General features: G+C 43.3%; 1 protein-coding gene across 4 annotated transcripts in view; it reads left to right on the top strand.

The window, feature by feature from the left end:
- The window catches only part of LOC145352844 (solute carrier family 12 member 7-like), a 222292-nt gene that overhangs the window by 98490 nt on the left and 102508 nt on the right, over positions 1–21294 (top strand). Inside the window, exon 1 of one of the 4 annotated variants that reach the window (XM_080203181.1) lies at positions 4765–5233. The exons of the other annotated variants lie outside the window; for them this stretch is intronic. Coding sequence (XP_080059307.1) covers positions 5194–5233 — 40 coding nt within the window. The 5' untranslated portion in view covers positions 4765–5193. Of the gene's footprint in view, positions 1–4764; positions 5234–21294 lie in introns of those variants that run through there. 4 annotated transcript variants of the gene reach the window in all.

Below are 21294 nucleotides of genomic sequence, written 5' to 3'. Positions count from 1 at the left end.
GTCAGTTTGTACACAGCAAGATCCCACAAATGGTAGAAATGATGCTGTGGGCCATTCTGGGTTGCGGGATGATGGACACCAGGTAGAGCTACACCAGATAGAGCTCCACCAGTCCGCTTTGAATAGCGGCAGGGTTCTTCTACAGCCATCTGACAGAGCAGATAGGGTCTCGATGTGAGATAGCACCCCCAACACTGCACCATGGAGTGCCAACATGGATTTTATGCTCGAATTTCTGAAGTGGAACCTCAACCTTCTGACTCTAAAGTGAAAGTCCTACAGACTAAGAAATGACTGACTCCATCACAAAATAAGATGTGGGCTGAAATCTTTCCCACCCGCTGCGGGAACTGTGGTGGCAGGAAGATTAATTTAACAGACCAGCGAGAAATCCATTGACCTCGGGCAGGGATTTCCAGGGCCAGGTGGGACCAGAAAATCCACCCTTGGTGTATGTATCATGCTTTAACCTGAGTGGAATATTTGACTACTTAATTGTTTGTCAATGTCTCTATTTTAATCAACAAAACCAAATTGGCCACAGGCTCAATTTTTCTCGGCACCCCGTAGCTTTCTGGCTGTGGTGGGGGCCTACTATTGACCAGTGATGGGATATTCGATCCTGTGTTTGGCTTGCTCCCCCTGTCAATGGGGAAAACACCGCGTGGGGCTGCCATCAACAGGACTGGAAGAGCCTGCTGGCAGGAAGGGCTGGAAAACCCCAACTTATACCTCTTTTGGAAAAGCTGGTACTATATTCAGTTTTGAGGATGTGCTTGTGGGTGCCTACACACCTGCATTCATAGAATCCCTATAGAACAGAAGGAGGCCACTCAGCCCATCGAGCCTGCACCGACTGGTCCCACCCAGGCCCTATCCCACAACCCCGTATATTTGCCCTGCTAATTCCTCTGACACTAACGGACAACTTACCATGGCTGGTCTGCCAAACTTGCACATCTTTGGACTGTAAGAGGAAACCAGAGCCTCCGGAGAAAATCCATGCACGCATGGGGAGAATGTGCTGAGTCCACACAGACAGTGAGCCAAGCTGGGAATTGAACCCAGGTTCCTGGCGCTGTAAGGCAGCAGTGCTAACCAGTGTGCCACGGTGCTGCCCCTCAAACATCTAATTATTCTTGGGGCTTGAAAGTGTAAGAACCATTAATACGGTTGAGCATTTTAAAATGATTTTAGGCTGTATCTTCACAGAGGAAACCTGCTTAAAATCTGAACATGGGGCTTGATAAAGTGTAATTAACAATGTAATTGGACATAGCCATAATACATTATGGCACAAAAGGAACCATTCAGTCCATCAAAATCCATGCTGGCTTTCTGTAGAGCAATCTGATCAGTCCTGTTCCCCTGCCCCAACTCTGTAATCCTACAGATTGTGTTTTCCTCAAGTATGCATTCAATTTCCAATTGCTAATCTCTTCTTCCATCACACTTAGTCACAGTGTCATAAAGCATGGAAACAGGCCCTTTGGCCCAACTTATCCATGCCGCCCTTTTCTTTTTAAAATCCGTAAGCTAATCCCAATTGCCTGCATTTGGCTCATATCCCTCTCTGTACCCATGTAACTATCTAAATGCTTTTTAAAAGATAAAATTGTACCTGTCCCTATTACTACCTCTGGCAGTTTGTTCCAGACACTCACCAGCCTACATGTGAAGAAATTGCCCCTCTGGACACTTGTGTCTCTCCCCTCTCACCTTAAACCTATGCCCTTTAGTTTTAGGCTCCCCTATCTTTAGGAAAAGATATTGACTATCTGTCTTGTCTATGCCACCCATTTTATAGACCTCTATAAGATCACCTCTCAGCCTTCAACGCTCCAGAGAAAAATAATCCCAGTCTATTCAGCCTCTCCTTATAACTCAATCCATCAAGTCCTGTAGGCTGAAAATTCAAGGACATTACTGGCTCACTAATTAAAAAAAAAAGTTCTTCCTTTCATTGCCCACATCTCTCTCGCCTGAAACCTGCAATTTGAGTCTCCTCGTTTCTGCCCTGTCGGCAACTGGGAACAGCTTTTCTTGGTCTACTCTATTGCAGTTGATTATCATATTGTACACTTCTGATCAAATCTCTCTCCCCATCTCCCATCCCCACTCGATCTCCTTTGCTCCAAGAAGCACAACTCCAGTTTCTCCCACCTAACCCTGTAGCTAAATATCCTTCCTCTGAAACCATTCTGGTGAATCATTTGCTCGTTCCTTGAGAATGCAGGGACTGACAAAATAGCTGATAATTTAATATTTGATGACGTGAGTGCTTAGTAAACTTCTGAGAAATGTGTCGAAATGACGTTCTTGCAAGTAGATGATGCAATGTGACTTTCCTAATGGCAGTTTATTTCCTGTTGTTTTAACATTCAGCTCAAAAGGGATGCTATTTCCAATTAAGCGCTTCAACTTAATGGTTCAGTGCTTAAAACTCTAAGGGGCCGATGTTTTTTTGAATTGATTTTTGCACTGGTGGCCTATTTTGCTTGGTGTTCTATGCACTGCAGAAATTGACTCTAGTCTCTGTGTCGTACAGCACTGACCAGTCAGAGTTGTATCACCCCGCAGTGGGGCAGGAAGGCAGCAGTTGTTGCACGGGCTCTGATGCAGGGTCATCCAGATTCAAAATCTTGGCTCTATTCTGTCTCCGCAGATGCTGTCAGACTTGCTGAGTTTTTCCCGCATTTTCTGTTCTTATTACGCCATCTCCAGCACGACATGGATCAATTTTAAAAGAAAAAATTGCTGTGAAATCTTTACAAACATATGTTAATTAATCCCAATGCTGCAAAATAATTTATTGCCTTTTTTTTGTCAGTAGAGCATAGAAACATAAGAATTGGGAGCAGAAGTAGGCAAATTCAGCCCTTTGAGGCTACTCTGTCATTCAATCAGATCATGGCTGATCTCTTCCTGGTCTCAAATCCATCTCCCTCCCCGGTCCCCATATCCCTTTTAGCCTATTTTTAAAATCGGAAATATATCTATCTCCTTGAAACTATTTAATGATTCAGACAGCACTGCGCTATGGACAGCAAGGTCCACAAATTCATCATTCTCTGCAAGTAGTAACTCCTTATCTCAGTTTTACATCTACTGCCTCTCAACCTCTACCTGTGACCTCTTGTTCCAGATTGCCCCATAAGGGGGCATTGATCTATGTTTACTTTATCAATCACTTTTAGTATTTTATATCCCCTCTCATCCTTCTAAACTCCAGTGAGTACAAGCCCAAACTGCTTAATCTCTCCTCATACGTCAACCCTTTCATGTCTGGAATCAATCTGGTGAACCTCCTCTGAACTGCCTCCAATGCCACCACCATCTTCCTCAAATGAGACCAAAAGCGGACACATTACTCCAGATATGGTCTGACCGACACCCAATGTAAACTTGCAGTTGTAAATTTAAGTTTATTATCATAGAAATCATAGAACCCTACAGTGCAGAAAAAGGCTATTCAGCCCATCGAGTCTGCACCGACCACAATCCCACCCAGGCCCCACTCCCTTATCCGTACATATTTACCCACTAATCCCTCTAAACTACGCATCTCAGGATACTAAGGGGCAATTTTAGCATGGCCAATCAACCTAACCCGCACACTTTTGGACTCTAGGAGAAAACCGGAGGAAACCCAGGCAGACACAAGGAGAATGTGCAAACATGTGACCCAAGCCAGGAATCGAACCCAGGATTCTAGAGCTGTGAAGCAGCAGTGCTGACCACTGTGCTACCATGCTGCGCCATTATTGTCACAAGTAAGCTTGCATTAACACTGCAATGAAGTTACTGTGAAAATCCCCTAGTTGCCACAGTCTGGTGCCTGTTTGGGTACACTGAGGGGGAATTTAGGATGGCCAATGTACCTAAACCAGCACATCTTTCAAACTGTGGGAGGAAACCAGAGTACCTGGAGGAAACCCATGCAGACACAGGGAGAATGTGCAGATTCCGCACAGCCAGTGACCCAAGTGGGGGATCGAACCTGGGTCCCTGGTGTTGTGAGGCAGCAGTGCTAATCCCTGTGCCGCCCACTTCTTTTATACTCCAGTCCCTTTGCAATGAATGCCAACATCCCATTTACCTTTTTTTTAAAAAAATTACATGTTGCCTGCACACCGACCTTCTGCGAGATTACAATGATGAACTTTTGATTTTTACATGGCTCCATTCACATCCTCCGCAAGTGTTTCACGCTCAACTGCTGAAACTATAAGGCTAACTCAGCAGTCCATTTGCACCCACCAATTTGCAGCCTGCTGCAACGATGGTAACACCAAGCTTTAAGCACACGTGATCGATTTAGTCCAAGTCAATTGATCAGGTCTCTGGCTCTAGCTGAAGGAGCACAATATTGTAGCACAGGTACATGGTATCAGAGAACTGAGTAATAACATAATAACCATTGTTCAAAAAGGCAGTCCTCTCCCCTCAGCTCCCAGGAGTGCAGTGGTCAGGCTCATTGTGTGTGTGAGACAGCAACGGTAAGACTGTGTTTAAATTTTGAACAGCAATATTTTAACTTGCAGTTTGAAGTTGGCTGCTTATTATCTTAACACGCACTGCTGAAATGCATTTGAAAATGAGGAGGGACCTTGTGCTTTTGTCTGAAAAAGCCTCATTGGTACTCTAAAAATACAACCCAACAGTCGACCTGTTATCCTCCCTTCATCCTCTTATAACACTTTAAATGTAGTGTAATCTTATAACCCAGAATTGCAGTTCTATAATACGTCAGTAGTATTAGACTATTGCTTAACCCCGTTGGGATAGAGGATGTAATTATAGAGCAGTGCCACAAGCGTGTTAAGATACAGTAGAATTTTTAAATAAATATTACTTTTCCCCTCTTAATTAATCCCCTCCCCTTCCCAAATTACCTCGGTGCGTCTGTTATATTGTATCGCTCGGTGAAGTCCTGGAGCTTACTGTTATTTCAGTGTCAGAGTGTGTAATAAGCACCGTGCTGTGCTGCACTGCAGCCCCGCTTTCCACACTGTGTGGCTTTAAACTGCGTACTCCCCTGCATGACTCCCTTCACTGTTCTTCACCCAGAGCTGGTGGATTAGACACGAGGTCCTCCTGCACCCCCCTCCCCCTTCCCCGGAGACGAGCAGGCACTTGTCACCTCTCCCTGCCTGCTTTTTCCACATTGAGGAGGAACAATAAACCCGCGACATGAATGAGCAGGATGATGGGGAAGGTTGTTCCAGCCTGGGTGAGTGTGAGACTGCAGAATGATGCAGCTACTGACTACAATGTATATATTTTTTATATATTCTTCTTTCCTTGTGTGCCTATTTTGTTTTCACTCCTAATGCTATTTTTTTTGGAATACTAATACTAGCAAGATTAAAATCAATTTGCTGTTGCATTAAAAAAAATGATTTTAGCTCCAGCCTTTTGTGAGCTCTTCTGTGCTGGCCAGGCAAGTCTCTCTCCCCTAATGTAGCACCCAAGTGTTGAACTGCTTTTAATTGTAATGTGTAGCATCTTGCTGATGTTTCAGTGCCCCTCTTACCTGATTTTGACTTCATCTTAATGCTGGCTGGTGAGGAGCAAGTTTTGGAAGGGGGCATATGTGCAGTTTTGCTCTCCTTGCCATCAACGCTCCTTTTACCTCCTCTAATTTAGCAGAATGGTCTGCAGTTCAGTTTTGGCATAATACTGTTTGTGAAGCTTTGCTAGTGTCTACCTGCTAGAACATTTCGGTAACGTGTAACTTAATTAGTTTCTTGGATTTTTGAAAACTTTTTATTTTGTTGAGAAACCCAGTTGGAGGGCTGAAGCCCAAGACACAACCAAAAGTTGACAAAAGCAGTCAAGACATTGTGGAATTTTCCCATCGCACCTGCCATGGGAACTGGTCCCACCTGTCTCAGGAGCAGAAATTTCTGCCCGGATCATGCAAAGATCCATTGATCTAGAGTGGAATTTCCCGGTCTTGGGATGAGCACGGCTGGAAAATCCTGCCCATGGTGATCTGATTTATTATTGCCACGTGAAGTGATCTACAGTGAAAAGTATTGTTTCACTATTGGGTGGCACAGTGATTAGCACTGCTGCCTCACAGCACCAAGGACCCAGGTTCAGTTCTGGCTTCAGATCACTATATGTGGAGTTTGCAAAGATGTGTGGATTAGGCATACTAAATTGACCCTAGTGTCAGGGCCTGGGTGGGATTGTGGTTGGTGCAGACTTGATGGGCCAAATGGCCTCCTTCTGTACTGTAGGGATTCTATGATAGAAACAAAGCATACCATTCATTGAGAAGGAAGGGAGAGTGCTGAATGTAATGTTACAGTCATAGCTAGGACGTAGAGAAAGATCAATTTAATATGAGGTAGATCCATTCAAAAGTCTGAAGGTAGCAGGGAAGAAGCTGTTCTTGGGTTGGTTGATGTGTGACATCAGACTTTTGTATCTCTTTCTTGATGGAAGAAGGCGGAAGAGAGTATGGGTGGGATTTTCTGCTTGCTCTGCTCCAAGACTCTAAAATCCCACCAGAGGTCAATGGATCTTCACGTGGTCCTGTCCCGCCAGCTATGATTCCTACGGCAGATGGGATGGGAAAATTCCGCTTTTTGTCTGAGGTGCCCAAGGTTCTTGATTATGCTAGACATTTTTCTGAGGTAGTGGGAAGTGTAGATGGAGTCAATGGATAGGAGGCTGCTTCATTGACATCCAGTTCAGCTTTCAAAAGTTTGATTGTAAGAGTGGGGAAAGATGAGAGAGTGAAAAATTCTGTCATCTAAAGTTCCGGGGAGATGATTAACCTTGATGTTCATTCACTGGAGAATTCTAGGGAAAGAATAGATTGGCTGGCGGCATTTTGATATCTTCAAGTGAATGATCGACATTTCAACCGCAAGAATCATAGCACAGACGGAGGCCACTTGGTGGTCTGTGCCCTTCAAGAACTATCCAGTCAATCCCATTCGCTGGCGCTCTGTTAACCTCCAAATGTTTTGTCTTCAAATAAACTGACGCATGAACGTAGAAACGAGGAGCAGGAGTGAGCCATTTGGCTCCTTGAGCCCACTCTGCCATTTAATACAATCATGGCTGATCTGATCTCTATTCTGCATCCCACCATAGCTGATAACCTGTTACCACCCAGGTTTATTAAGCCACCTCTGCCTTAATATTCAGACGCTCTTCCTGAAAAGGTGACGAAAGCAGAGTTCCAAAGATGCACAACTTTGAGTGAAAAAAAATTCACTCCTTCTCCACTTTAAATTGATGACTTTTTTTATTTTTAGAGAGTAACCCCTAGTTCTAGATTCTCCTGTAAGAATCTTCTCTTCTCCACATCCACCCTATCAAGAGCTTCTCATGCTTAGGGGTCTGAATTGTTGAATGTTTTCAAGAAGGAGATAGATGCATTTCTAATGAGGGGAAAAAAGGGATCTGGGAAACAGATAGGGAGGTGGATTTGAGATGAAGGAGAGATCCGCCAGAACAGAAAGTGAATTTGAGAGAAGGGAGAGATCCACCATAATCTGAATGGTGGAGCAGGCTCGTAGGGCTGAATTGCCATTCTTCTGCTCTTAATTCCTAGGTTCCTAAGTTGTAAGAGTCAATCAAATCACCTCTCGTGCTTCTAAACTCCAGCAGATACAAGCCAAGCCTATCCAATCTTTCCTCATTAAAGTATAATCCAGACAAATGTGAGATAATACATTTTGGAAGGTTTAATACAGATAGGAAAGCTCCAGTAAATGGCAGAACCCTTAAGAATATTGACAGGCTAAGGGATCTGGGTGTATAAGTGAACAGGTCACTGAAAGTGGCAATGCAGGTGGAGAAGGTAGTCAAGAAGCCATATGGCATGCTCGCCTTCATTGGCTGGGGTATTGAGTTTAAAAATTGGCAAGTCGTGTTACAGCTTTATAGAAGCTTAATTAGGCCGCACTTGGAACATGGGTTTGGAGAGGGTACAGAAAAGATTTACCAGGATGGAAGGCATTAGCTATAAGGAGAGGTTGGAGAAACTTGATTTGCTCTCACTGGAGTGACAGAGGTTGAGGGGCAACCTGACAGACTATAAGATTGAGAGGCATGGACAGAGTGGATACTCAGAAGCTTTTTCCCAGGAAGGAAGAGTCAGTTACGATTGGGCATAGGTTTAAGGTGCGAGGGACAAGGTTTAAAGGAGATGTATGAGGCAGATTTTTTTACAGAGTAGTGGGTGCATGGAGCTCATTGCCAAGAGAGGTAGCGGAAATAGATACGGTAGTGACTTTTAAGGGACGTCTTGACAAGTAAATGAATAAGATGGGAATCGAAGGGCCTGTTCCTGTGCTGTAATTTTCTTTGTTCTTTGTGCTTATATCCAAGTATTAGTTTAGAAAACTTTCTGTGAACTGCTTCAAATGCATTTACATCTTTCCTTAAATAAGATGACCAGTACAGCATACGATACTCCAAATGTGGTCTCGCTAGTGCTCTGTCTAACTGAGACACCACCTTCCTATTTTTATATTCAATTCCCCTCACAATAAATGATATTCTACTAGTTTTCTTAATTACTTGCTATAACTTCATACTAGCTTTTGTGATTCATCATAAATGTCCAATTCCCTTTTGAAAGTTGCTATTAAATCTACTGCTACCATCCATTTCGGGTAGTGCACTCATAACAACTGGTTGAATGCTTAAAAAAAAGTTCTCAAGTTACTTCTACCCACCCTCTTTTTTTTTGCCAACTACCATAAATCTCACTCTTCTGGTTAGCTATCCTTGTGACACAAATCCTAGAAGATGTTATTAAAATCGAAACAGCAAAGAGCACTTGCAGCATAGGAAAGTGTGGTTGCCTAGCTCCTTCCTCTGTCCTATCCAGGGATATGTTACAAAGATCTGCCACTGATGTGGGATCAGTATTCAAGTTCTTGGCAGATTTTGACTTCATTGGGAGCTGCTGAGAGGGGCAAAAAAAGGTAACAAAGGAAATTGAACCTTTCTGTTGTAGCTTTGTTAGTGGAAGAGATGGAAGATTTTGTTTGCGGTAAGGGAAGATGGTGATCCCAAGAACGGTAAGACTTCTTACTGTGCTTACCCCAGTCCAACGCTGGCATCTCCACCTCATGCATCCCAAGAACGATATATCTGCTGAAAGTGGATTAACTGTGTTGGCTACATGAGTAAGGGAAGTCTTCAGAGAGTTTGTTACTCATCAGAAGGAATTGATTGTCTCCCCCCCCCCCCCCCCCCCCCCCCCCCCCCAATCAAGGTACAATGATATGCCTTTTGATCTGACCCTCATCTTTTTCTCCAAAATTCCTGGGAGTTTCATCTTTAAATGTAATAAGGTGGTGGTGCAATGGCAGATTAAAGGTTTCCTACTAAAATTGTATGGACGCATGGTTGAAATCATTAGACAGCAAGTTACATTTTACAAATAACATGTTAGCGAAGTGATGGCGTGGTTGACACAAGCCATTATAGGGAAAGAACTTCATTTTCTATAGACTGTTCATGACCTCCGGATGTCCTAAAGTGCTTTACAGCCAATTAAATATTTTGTGAAGCTTAGTCACTATTGTTGCCTAGAATTCTTCGGCCGTTCAGGCCAGCAGGATTCTCTGATCCTGCCAGCAGCGTATCCCTGCCTGCGGGTCTCGTGATCAGTGGGAAATCCGGAGAATCCCACCACCGGGAAACCTGCAGCTGGGAGGTCGGAAAATCTGGCTCATAATGTAGGGAGTGTGGCACAGAGCAAGGTCTCTCAAACAGCAGTGTGACTATGATCATGTAACATGTTATGTAGTTGGTTGAAGAATTAATATTCGCTGGACAATGGGAGAGAAAGTGTTTCCCCCCCCCCCCCCCTCCTCTTTAGATAATGCTGTGAGATGCTTTAATATCTCATCCAAAAGACTGCAACTTTGACAGTATTGTACTCCCTCAGTGCAGCATTGGAGAGTGTGGATTATGTGCTTGAGTCTCAGGAGTGGGACTTGAATTCATGAGATTCTGACTTGGCGGCAAGGGCACTCTGAGTCAAAGGAGCGTTCTTGTATATCAGTCACCCTTTTGTGTTTGCAATTCCCTTTTGAAGAAAGACAAAGTGGTAAATGTAATAACTGGTAAAGGTGAAACCAGTGCAGTAACTTGAGCCTTGGACTTTTGCAAACTAATTCATAAAAGCATCAATAGGGCTTACGGCCAAAACTAAGCATGAGTTCAACAAGCAGAGGTCATGGAAATATAATTAAATATGACCCAAAATTAACAATTTAGATTGAAACATCCCTGTACCATGTACTGACAGAAATGAGCCATGGGCGACACGATGGCGCAGTGGTTAGCACTGCTGCCTCACACTGCCAGGGCCTGGGTTCAAGTCCAGCCTCAGGTCACTGTCTGTGTGGAATCTGCACATTCTCCCGATGTGTGAGGTTCCTCCCACAGTCCAAAGTGCTCAGGTTAGTTGGATTGGCCCTGCTAAATTGCCCCTTTGATGTCCCAAGATGTGTAGGTTAGAATAGTTAGCCAAGGTAAATGTGTGGGGTTACGGGATAGGGCAGGGGAGGGGGCCTGGGTAAGATGCTCTGTCAGGCAGCCAGTGCAGACTCGATGGGCTAAATGGCTGCCTTCTACACTGTTGGGATTCTGATTTTATGATTCTCTGATTCTAAAAGAGGGGGAGAAAAATCAACCAGGTTTTCTGCTTCTGTTCACTGTCCGATGACTGTTGTTAAGAAGTGTGCTGAGGGGAGAATAGGTTGAGGCACAGCTGTGATTACTTCAGCAGTTAAATAGCCCACTGAAAGTCAACCTTGCACAAAGAGAATGAACGCTCTTGGCAAGTACCTGGAGGCTTCCCAGCACCATGATAGCACATAGCTGATAGAGTAATTGTTTTCAGGAGAATAAGAATTAAATACTAGAAAAATGGCTTGCAAGATTTGAAGTGGACAACGGACTTTAAATCATTACCAGCAATCTGGACTTGTCACTTCATTCCTCCATTCTTGTTCCAAACTTATAAATGCCCTTCATCTCAACCCCACTTCTCTGGTCTTTTCACCTGTTCAACTGCAGTTGCTGGCGATCGTCTTAACCCTGGATGAAATGGTCAACTGCAGTTGACCATATAGATATCAGTTTCGTGTTAAGTTTTTGTTTTTCTCTTGGTTACAATAGAAACTATATTGACTTTAAACCTTAAAGGAGAGAAGATTAGGTGCTGTTTCTGTTGCGGTATTAGCACTTTCAGATAACTGTTAGCAGTTAGTCGAACACGCTAAGTGGTGGGCTTGATTCCTTATTGTGTGCAGTATGGTCATTGAATTTGACTGATTAGTATCATTCTTCTTCCAAACTTGCTATGTGCTTTCAGTTTATAACTGAGCTGGATCACTAGGTGAGGCCTAGCAGGAACAGCAGCAATCCCAGAACTGAGACATAAATACTTTTTTTAAAAAGTTACTGTACTACCCTGTTTGAGCTATAATATTGCAGTATGACTGTTGCTGAAGAGAAGGAACATATTACCCAATCGGAACTGTGTAGTTTCAACACAAGGCATTTCCCAAAGTACGCAATCATAGTGTGTACGTGCTTCTACGAACAAGCTGTTGATATCCCTCTGTCATTTCAATAGTTCAGAAGCAAACTTAGAAATATTGAAAGTATGTTTGCCAGGGCATGCTGCTTAAAGATCCATTATGTTGCTGAGATTCAGATTTGAGGCTGCGTTTGCTGTTTGTTAATTTTGAACAGCGAGTCTCAATGGGCCTTGTTACCCTGAGCAGCAGCTGAGACCAATCTTCCCACTGCATGTGTTAATTTTTCCCTAGCAGCCATCATTGGATGGCAGCAAGAGACTAATGGGGCTGAATTTCTTGGAATTTCCTCTTCCCCGAGGAAATTGAAGATAGCACTGTGGCGCTGCTGCTTGTTTTGAGATCCAGTAACTCCAGACATCAAAGTTGGGAGCCTCATGGTCTAAAATGGCTCAGTATGATGCCAGGAGGCATAATTGCCAAATGATAATAGCTTGCATTTATAAAGCACATAGTCTGAATGTTCGCACTTTACAGGGGCATTGCCTGACAAAATTTGATGCAGTGGCCAAAGGAAATATTGGGTCGAGTGACAAAAGAAACTTGGTCAAAGTAGGCTGTGGGAAGAGAGAGGTGAGGAATGGTTTAGAACAGATGTATAGGGGACTTGAATGCATGATCCCTAATGGTCAAGCAGTGGGAAATAGATGAGGGGGTTAAAATTAGAAGAGTGCAGTGGCTTGGTGTGAATGGATATGGGCAAGGGAGTTTTGGATGAACCCAAGCTTAAAGTGGGTGCCAGGTAGGAGGCTAACACAGAGTGCCAAACATGTAGATTGGGAGTTTCCTGGACTGGATGCCACTGTATTGAAGCAGGAGGTGTGTACTGTCCCAGTCCGTTGAGAACTCAATAAATTAGTTATCAAAGTTTTGGACTTGTTTTAAATCTCCACGCTACGTTTCTTAACTCTGCATGATCCCAGTGTGAGTAGGCTGTCGTTGGCATTGTGTTACGCTCCAGTCACCTCCTGTTGCTGTGACTGAAAATTGAAATTAACACGTAGAGCTAATGTGGGTCCATAGTTAGCTTTACAAGTTGTGCCTCCCCCAAACCTATTGCAGCCAATTGGTCCTTAAACATTTCATACTAGGCATTATTGTCAAACTTTAGCTAACTGGGTAACTCTTTATCCAAACTGGCATAGGCATGATTGGCTGATTTGCTCCCCTTATGTGTCTTATGATTGAAAAAGTTATTGGAAAAAAAGTAGAGTTAAAAATAAAAAGATAATGCTTGATATTATGCAGTTGAAGGCAAATATTTTGAGAAATGCCTAGTTCCAGAGACAGCCTGATAAATGACTGCAAATGTAGGATTGCTAAAATATCTTGTATTTCATTATTCCTAATAAGCCAGAGCCTGTTTCTTGGCGCTCCAATTATAGGTAGCAATTTGTGGTGCTAAAGAGCAGAGAAGTTATCACTTGGGTAACTTCAATTACCAGTGCCCAAATGCCATCAAGTCCATTTTAAATGCTGCTACAACTCAGCGCTAGAACTATATGCTGTGACATTCAAATTGCTACATTGAAATCTGGGTAACACACCTTCACATTCTTGCTGCTTTCTGATGTTCCCTTTCTGATAATCATTGCACAGCCTCTTTCAATCAAAGTTATTTGCTCAAAGAAAATGATGCCTGTACAAATTTTCTGTAGATTCTTCCCTCCCCTCTCACCAGCTGCTGAGCTGTTAAGTTGTATCCTAAGAAATGCCTGTGCGGAGAGTTGGTGGAACTCAACTACGACATCGAATGAGGTGTTGCTTAGAATCTCAGCCTTTTGGCTAAGGTCAAATGTAGTTTCTGACCTTGCACTTCATAGAAGGCAATAAAGTTACACTGAAGCTTCATCTGAAGCAATTTTTTTAAAGCCAGCTCGGCCATCTCATCTCGGCTATGATGAAGCTCTGATCAAGCCCAGGAGGGGGTGTAATACCTGATCCTGTCAGCTTGAATCTTGATCAAACCCAAAACAGAAGGCTTGGCCCCCGTCTTGTCAGCTTGGATCTTTAATGTCCCCCTTGTGGGGACTCAGGCCAAATTGGATTTTTGATTGGGAATAAGTTTTAAAAAATCATAAGAGGTGTTACCTTTGACCAGCTAACGGCTTGGGAGCCCTTGTGAGTAAGGGCAGGAGAAGATTCTAGAAATCAGCCAGGATTGCAGCTCCTGATTATTCATCAATGAACACTTGAGAAAATGTGTGCTGCCAGGACATGATCATGTTTGATTCTAATTGGTTACATCCGTCCATGGTATTGTAACATGCTGATGGCTCACCAGAATGGGTGAAGTTCTAGTTGGTTATTTCTGTGAAGCCACACACACTGTCTGAAGGGAGGCAACAATCTCTTAGTTCCATCCTGCTCACATGTAACGTGGAGGATCGATCTTGTCTCCAAGCTGGAATGGATCTGCAACGAGACCAATTTGTATTTGTATAAGCACTTTTATAACATAGCTAAGCATCCCAAAGTACTTCATGGGGATGTTATTGAGAAAGTTCTAAACCATGAGATATAGATCACCAAATATTTGGTCAGAGATTTCTAAAGGGGTATCTTGAAAGAGGAAGCATAAGCAGTGAAGTTTAGGGAGAGACATCCAGAACTTTGGGTCTTGTGACACCTTTTGGGTGCTTGTGTGCTTCATCTGGGTTGAAATTCTAACCAAGGACTCCTGAGGACTGATATTTCGAGGTACCTGCTAGACAAAGTAAACAAGTGAATGGAAAATTCTGGGAATACTTGGCAGATCAGACTCAGGGTGGCATGGTGGCACGGTGGTGAGCACTGTTGCTTCACAGTGCCAGTGGCCTGGGTTCAATTCTGCCCTTGTGTGACTGTCTCTTTGTAAGGAGTTTGCACATTCACCCGTGTCTGCGAGAGTTTCCTCTGGGTGCTCTGATTTCTTCCCACAGTCCAAAGATGTGTAGAGTAGCTGCATTAGCCATGGTAAATGTATGGAGTTGCAGGGATGGGGGCCTGGATAAAGATGTTAGAAGTTGGTGCAGACTTGATGGGCCAAATAGTCTCTTCTGCACTGTCAGGATTCTCTGAGATCAGGGTCAATCTGTGGGGAGAGAAGCAGAGTTGATGCCTCAGGGCAATCACCTTCCATCCGAACTTGTCAGAAGTTCTGTCATGTACCATATGATGTGGGTATGCCGGCGTTGGACTGGCGTAAACACAGTAAAAAGTCTGACAACACCAGGTTTTAGTCCAACCTATTTAGGTTGGACTAAAACCTGGTGTTGTCAGACTTTTTACTGTATGTACCATATGACTCAGAACAGCTTCTTCCCTGTCGCCATCAGACTTTTAAATGGATTTACCTTGCGTAAAGTTAATCTTTCTCTACACCCTAGCTATGACTATTGCACTATATTCTCACCTCCCCTTTCCTTCTTCCATTTGTACTCTATGAACAGTATGCTTTGTATAGCGTGCAAGAAACAATACTTTTCACACTTCAATACAGTCAAAAATTAGACGTAACAGGTTTTAAGAAAGTACAGAGGCAGGAAAAGACGGCTGAAAAAAAATTAAAAGGCGGATCCATGACAGAGTGCAGGACAGGAAAGATTAAAGGACAAAAGACAGATTGTTGCATATTTTCCAGTTCTGATGAAAGCTTATTGTAGGAAATTGAGGGCAACTTGTGTGGCTCTCAAGGAATGCCCCCTTAAAGGGTCCACGCTACTTTACTCGTCCCGCTCATCCCCTCCTCTCCCAATGCCTAAAGTCACATAAGGGGAAAATTGAAAGAAAAGTACCATTAACATGAGCAGCAATTTACAAAAGAAAAATCAGAGGGAAACCCCCCATGATAACTTTAGTTGGTCTGGCGACTTTCTGAACTCTGATAGGATGTCTCAACTCTGAGTGAGGTTCGTCCAGATATGAAAAATTGGGTCAGGGCAAGGCGAATGGCAAATTGTTCAACCCAGGGTCTATATTGTCCTTGGCCGCTGCTGTGTACTCTGTTACTGAAACAATTGGGTGCTCTTGTTCCTTTTTTTCCCACTCAGATCCCCACCCCCACTCCAAGTCGGTCTACTTGTACTGCTGGAGTCACCTGTTGACCCTTGTGTCAGGCACTAGTTTCCTCCTTGGGAGACTTGCATGTTTCTTGATGCAACATTCTGGCATCTGTACAATGCAGGAGACCAGTCCTTTCCGACACATTCAATCACCTGGGCCTACTCTACAGTTTTTTTTTCTTGAGAAATTTTGGTGGCTGCCAATAATTTCTTTTGTGTAATATGGTTGTTTGTACCACAGACCAAATGGTCCCTCAACATTTCTTCTCGAGCTTGATCGAATTAACAATGCTCTGCTGATCCTCTCAATCTGGCCATGAAGCCTGAAACGTCTCCCAGGATCTTGGACTACTGAGGTGAAATTTGTACTTCAACATAATGATTAAAAGTCAGGAGTTAAATGATTCTTAACCAGCTCAATTATCCGGTCAAAAGACTGAGTGTCTGGTGCATCAAGTGACGTTAAACTTCTGACTAAACTGTAAGTCTATGGCCAGAAACTGGGCTGAATAACCTTCTGCTTTTCTTCAATTGTTATCTCATTTGCTACAGGACAAAATGCGGCCTCTCCATAAGCTAGCCCCAGTTTACGACTTCAGGGTCGAAATGTTCTAATTTCCTGGTCAAAGGCAGTTTGAAATGCACTTCACCTTGCTATCTCTTACTTTCAGTGCTCCAATCTCTTCCCCCCCTGTAGCTTTGTGCTGTGATCCCCAAGGATCTTGGGATTATATTCCTTGACGCCAGTGTAATAAATCAAGGATGATTTGATGACGCTTCAGAACAAAAGGGCTTCATTGTCACCACAATGATTGACTCATTATATATACACAAATAGAGTCCATCAGAATTACTATGCAACTGTACACCACTCCTCCCAGACCCCAAATACCAATCCTTCCTGATCAAAGATACATGCCCTTGCGCTTGATTGGCTTTGCTGTCTGTCTCGACACTCCGTAGGGTCCAGCCCAACCATGTGGCTCCCAGGAATGTTGTCTTAAAGGGACCATGCTACCACAGACATCAACCTGTTAACGCTGAGTGGCACAGTGGTTTGTACTGCTGCCTCAGCACCAGGGACCTGGGTTCGATTCCAGCTTGGGTTACTGTCTGTGCCGAGTCTGCACATTGTCCCCATTTCTACATGGGTTTCCTTCCACAGTCTGAAAGATGTGCTGGTTAGATGCATTGGCCTTGCTAAATTCTTCCTCAGTGTACCCAGAGTGTGGCGACCAGGGGATCTTCACAGTAACTTCATTGCAGTGTTAATATAAGCCTACTTGTGACACTAATAAATAAACTTCAACTTAACCCTGAGATCGTGCAGCATCTGCAGAGCTTTTCCAACATTTTCTGTTGTTTTTACTTTTTAGTTCAGTTTTAAAATGACTAGATTCAGGAATGGAATGTCCATGATATTAGTGTAGGAATGGCAAGGAAATTAATCATGTTGTGACATCTATTCTGTATCTTCCCACTAGTAAAGGTGTATTCCCTAGAGGTTGGGATTGCAAGGTGACATTTTGCATTTGTATTTTCCATTGTAAATGTGAACACACAAAATGAGTTGACAGGAGCTGTAAGCAAATGGAAGCGTATCCTAGATAGAGCATTTGCTTTTAACAGGCGATATTAACACTCTTGGCATGAACTCTCTCTGTTTTCCCCTTGCTAATCTAGTTCAGTGCAACTCAGCCTAATCTCCTTGTTTAAGCTGATAAAATGAATTATAAATAAACAGCACAATGGTAATCATCGGCACAGAGGACTTTGTGTAGGAATTAAAACTTTTTAGTTTTCAGAATGCCACTGATTATGCATCTGTGCTTACCAGTGTAGTCAACGCTGCTGAAATTATCGTCAAGTTTAAGTTTATTTATTAGTGTCAGAAGTAGGCTTGTCGTGTGGATTAAGAGTCACATTATCTACCCACTGAGATAGTGAGGTTACCTAAGAACTAAGGCAAGATAAATGGATGTGATTCACTTTTTTTAGAGTCAAGTAGTCGATAATAGGACCAGTGTGTAGGGTACTGAAGGCAAACCTAAAGTACATTCACGAACCTTTTGAATTTTTTGCAACAATTTGGTGATCCCTTGTTATTTCCAAATTTCTTCAGATTAATGAATATTCTCAAACTTACAAAGTTGGATATGTGGCAGATGATTAGTACAGATGCCTGGTTTACCAGTTCATTGGCATAACCATTGCACAACCCTATCTGTATTGGGGCACAGTGGCACAGTGGTTAGCACTGCTGCTTCACAGTGCCGGGGACCCAGGTTTGATTCCCGGCTTGGGTCACTCTGAGTGGAGTTTGCACATTCTCCCCATGTCTGTGTGGGTTTTCTCTTGGTGCTTTGGTTTCTTCCCATAGCCTGAAAGACGTGCTGATTAGGTGGATTGGCCGTGCTATATGCTCCCTCAGTGTACCCGAATGGGCACCGGAGTGTGGCAACCAGGCGATTTTTCACAATAACTTCATTGCCATGTTAATGTACATCTACTTGTAACATTAATAAATAAACTTAAACTTTAAACTATCAAATATACCTAATTAAAATTATTTAATTCAATATTTAGCCCTTAAATGCAATTTTACTTTACAGATGAGTACTGAATATTAATCATGACATTTTAAACAAGACCACAATCATTCCAGCTTGTTACAACCAAAGTGTTCATAAGCGTATTTTTCAAATTTTAAAGTGCTATTACCCTGTGTTTTCTTCTGAGCTAATGAAGAGCTTATCCATGGAGAGTTAGTATTATTGTAATAAGTAATGGTGCTATCTTCAATTACACCTTCAGTGAGATAATGCCGGGACTGTGCCTTTGGCTCTTTGCAAATGTGTGGCACAGTGGTTAGCACTGCTGCCTTACAGCAGCAGGGACTGGGTTTGATTTCAGCCTTGGGTGACTGCGTGTGGAGTTTGCATATTTTCCCCTGGGTGCTCTGGTTTCCTCCCACAATCCAAGGATTTGCAGGTTAGATGAATTGGCCATGGTAAATAGTGTCCAAAGATGTGTAATTTAGGGGGATTAGTGGGGTAAATACGTGGAGTTACAGGGATAGGACCAGGATGGGATGCACTGTCGGAGAGCCAGTGCCAGCTGAATGGGCCAAATGGCCTCCTCTTGCACTGCAGGGGTTCTATGATGCTTTCATTTAATCCATTTCTTTTAAGTTGTATGGTGCTACAGCCCATGCCAATGTTTTAGAGTAGCTATTTTCCAGCATGTTTTATTATTGCACTTGCTGTCTTCTGTTTAAATAGTGAGCAAGAAAATCTGATAAATTGTCGTTACTTTTGCTGTTTTATCAATCTGGAGGACTAGGGAGAAAGGAATGTTCCACTTGAGTAATAACCTCCATGCTCTGTATGCTGGCAGGGGATTAAAAGATTATCGGGCAGAGCCAGAAACAGAGCATGGGAAATCCTTCTTTTAATAGCATTGAACCCATTGGTTTTTGGAATATCCGGTTTGGCTTTCACTTCTGAACTGTACTGATGAAATTGGCACATTGCCTGGATTTGATACTGAGTTGAGGAAAATTTCAGAACCTGGAAAGAAGTTTGGGGCACCTTGGAACCTGACATGTAAATAGTTGAAAAGCAAGGCTAGCATGCAGTTTTGTTGCAGGTTGTGATTTTTTTAAGTAACACTTCTGTTTATCGGGAGAGGATGAGTGGACAGTTTTCGTTCAATTGCTCAACATTGTTATTCTGAGGCTTGGAGGATGGGAGATATTGAGGAAGTCTTGTTTTATTCCTCCTGTGAAGATTTCCCATGTCTTAGTCTTTCTAAGCGCTACACGTTGATGCAATGGACTGCTGTTAATGATAAGCCCAAGTGTAAAATCAAGTAACTTAAAACTATCAAGATTTATGCTATGACGAGTGTTATTCTCCTGGCCTGTTGCGCTACTTGAACAAAGCAGTGGGCCGGAAAATGTCAGCGGGGCGGGTGCGTCCGTAGCAGGATTTGCCACTGGCGTCCAGCCGATCACGACTTTCCCAGGCCATTATTTTTATAAATGTACAATGTGGAAATCTAAATTTCCATGTTATGAGAGAGCCTGGGGCAGTATTGTCCGGCCTCGCTAACACTTGCCCCCTGTGCTGGGGAAGGTTCCCACCACTGGGGCCCCCATCAACGAGAACCAGGCATGATCACCTTGCTGGTGAAGATGGAGATTATTGAGTCCACCCCCTGCCTGGGAATTCGGGGTTTTGGGGGGGGGGGGGGGGGTGGGAGGGAATGCCCCTTGTGCAATGCCAGCCTAGCTGTGCCAGCCTGTCGCTCTTCTTTGAATTAATATATCGAATCGGGCTCCCAAATATAGCTTTTCGGATCAATTTCCTTGGGTTTTGAAAACCAGGTTCTGTGAAGTTACCAAATTCCTGCTTGTCAATTTTGTTGGAGTGAATGATGTGTTTTGTTGCACTGGACCAATATCTGTGGAATTCATTATTGCAAAGTGCAGTGGATGCTATGACAGTGAGTAAATTTAAGGAGGAGTGAGACACATTTTTAGGGAGAAGGTGGGAAAATGGGGATGAGGAACAGATCAGCCATGAACGAATGGTGGAGCAGACTCGATGGGCCGAATGGCTTAATTCTACTCATATATCTTATGAACTTCCAGCACTGGTGTCAATGATTTCCATTTGAGCAACTAGCTCTGTCTCTGAAAGCTAGGGTGAGCATTGGGTAAGTGCATCTGCATTTCCGGGAAATTCCTGTTTATAAATCTTTGCTTTTGGAGCGCTGGAGTGTGATGGTGGAAAGGATTTTGTGGCAAAATACCTTTTGAGATTAAAGATATTCAGCATGACTTTTCAGGCTCTTCCTGTTTTTATGCATCTTTCGTGCCATGTGTTGTAGATCTCACCCTTGAAATAATGTGTTTCCAAAATAGATCAGTCCATCGCATTTAGCACAAGACATCAGAAATGCATGTTCCTTCTTCCTCATGCTCAACAATATTGCCTTGACTCAGCTCATTAGGATTCATTTGTGTAAGATTGTTACTGCAAAATACAATAATGACTGTGTACGGGAGGGAAAAGAAAACCTAAAGTGATGGGCGATTCGTTAGTCAGAGGAGCTGACATGTGTTTCTGCAGCCAAAGATGTGGCTCCAAGCTGGGGTGTTGCCGCCCTGGTCAGGGATATCGCTGAACGGCTGCAGGGCATCCTGACGGGAGGTTGATGGAGTTAGAGGTCATGGTACATATTGGTATCAATGGTATAGGTAAACTGAAGAGTGAGGTCCTGCATTCAGGGAGCCAGGCAGTAGATTAAGAAGTCTCTAAGCTTGTAATTTTTGGATTACACTCAGTGCCATGTGCTAGTGAGTATAGAAATAGGAAAATCGAGCAATGTGGCTTGAGTGTTGGTGCAGGAGGGAGGGTTTTCGATTTCTGGATCACTGGGATTGTTACTGGGAAATGTGGGATATGTAGACCATCCCATCTGTACATCTGAATCATACTGGGGCCAACATCCTTGCGGGTAGGTTTGCTAGTGCTCTTAGGAGGGAGAAAGGGACACGACATTAGGAAAATAGAGACTTATCATGCTATAGTAAAGGGAGCAAGTCAGAGTGAGTTCAGCTACAGCAATGTCAAGAGAGTACAGCAGGGCTGGATGGT

The sequence above is a fragment of the Carcharhinus amblyrhynchos genome, chromosome 2 (genome assembly GCF_965287045.1).
Source record: "Carcharhinus amblyrhynchos chromosome 2, sCarAmb.v2.hapA, whole genome shotgun sequence".
Taxonomy (NCBI): Eukaryota; Metazoa; Chordata; class Chondrichthyes; order Carcharhiniformes; family Carcharhinidae; genus Carcharhinus; species Carcharhinus amblyrhynchos.
This window is presented reverse-complemented; position numbering and strand designations above follow the sequence as displayed.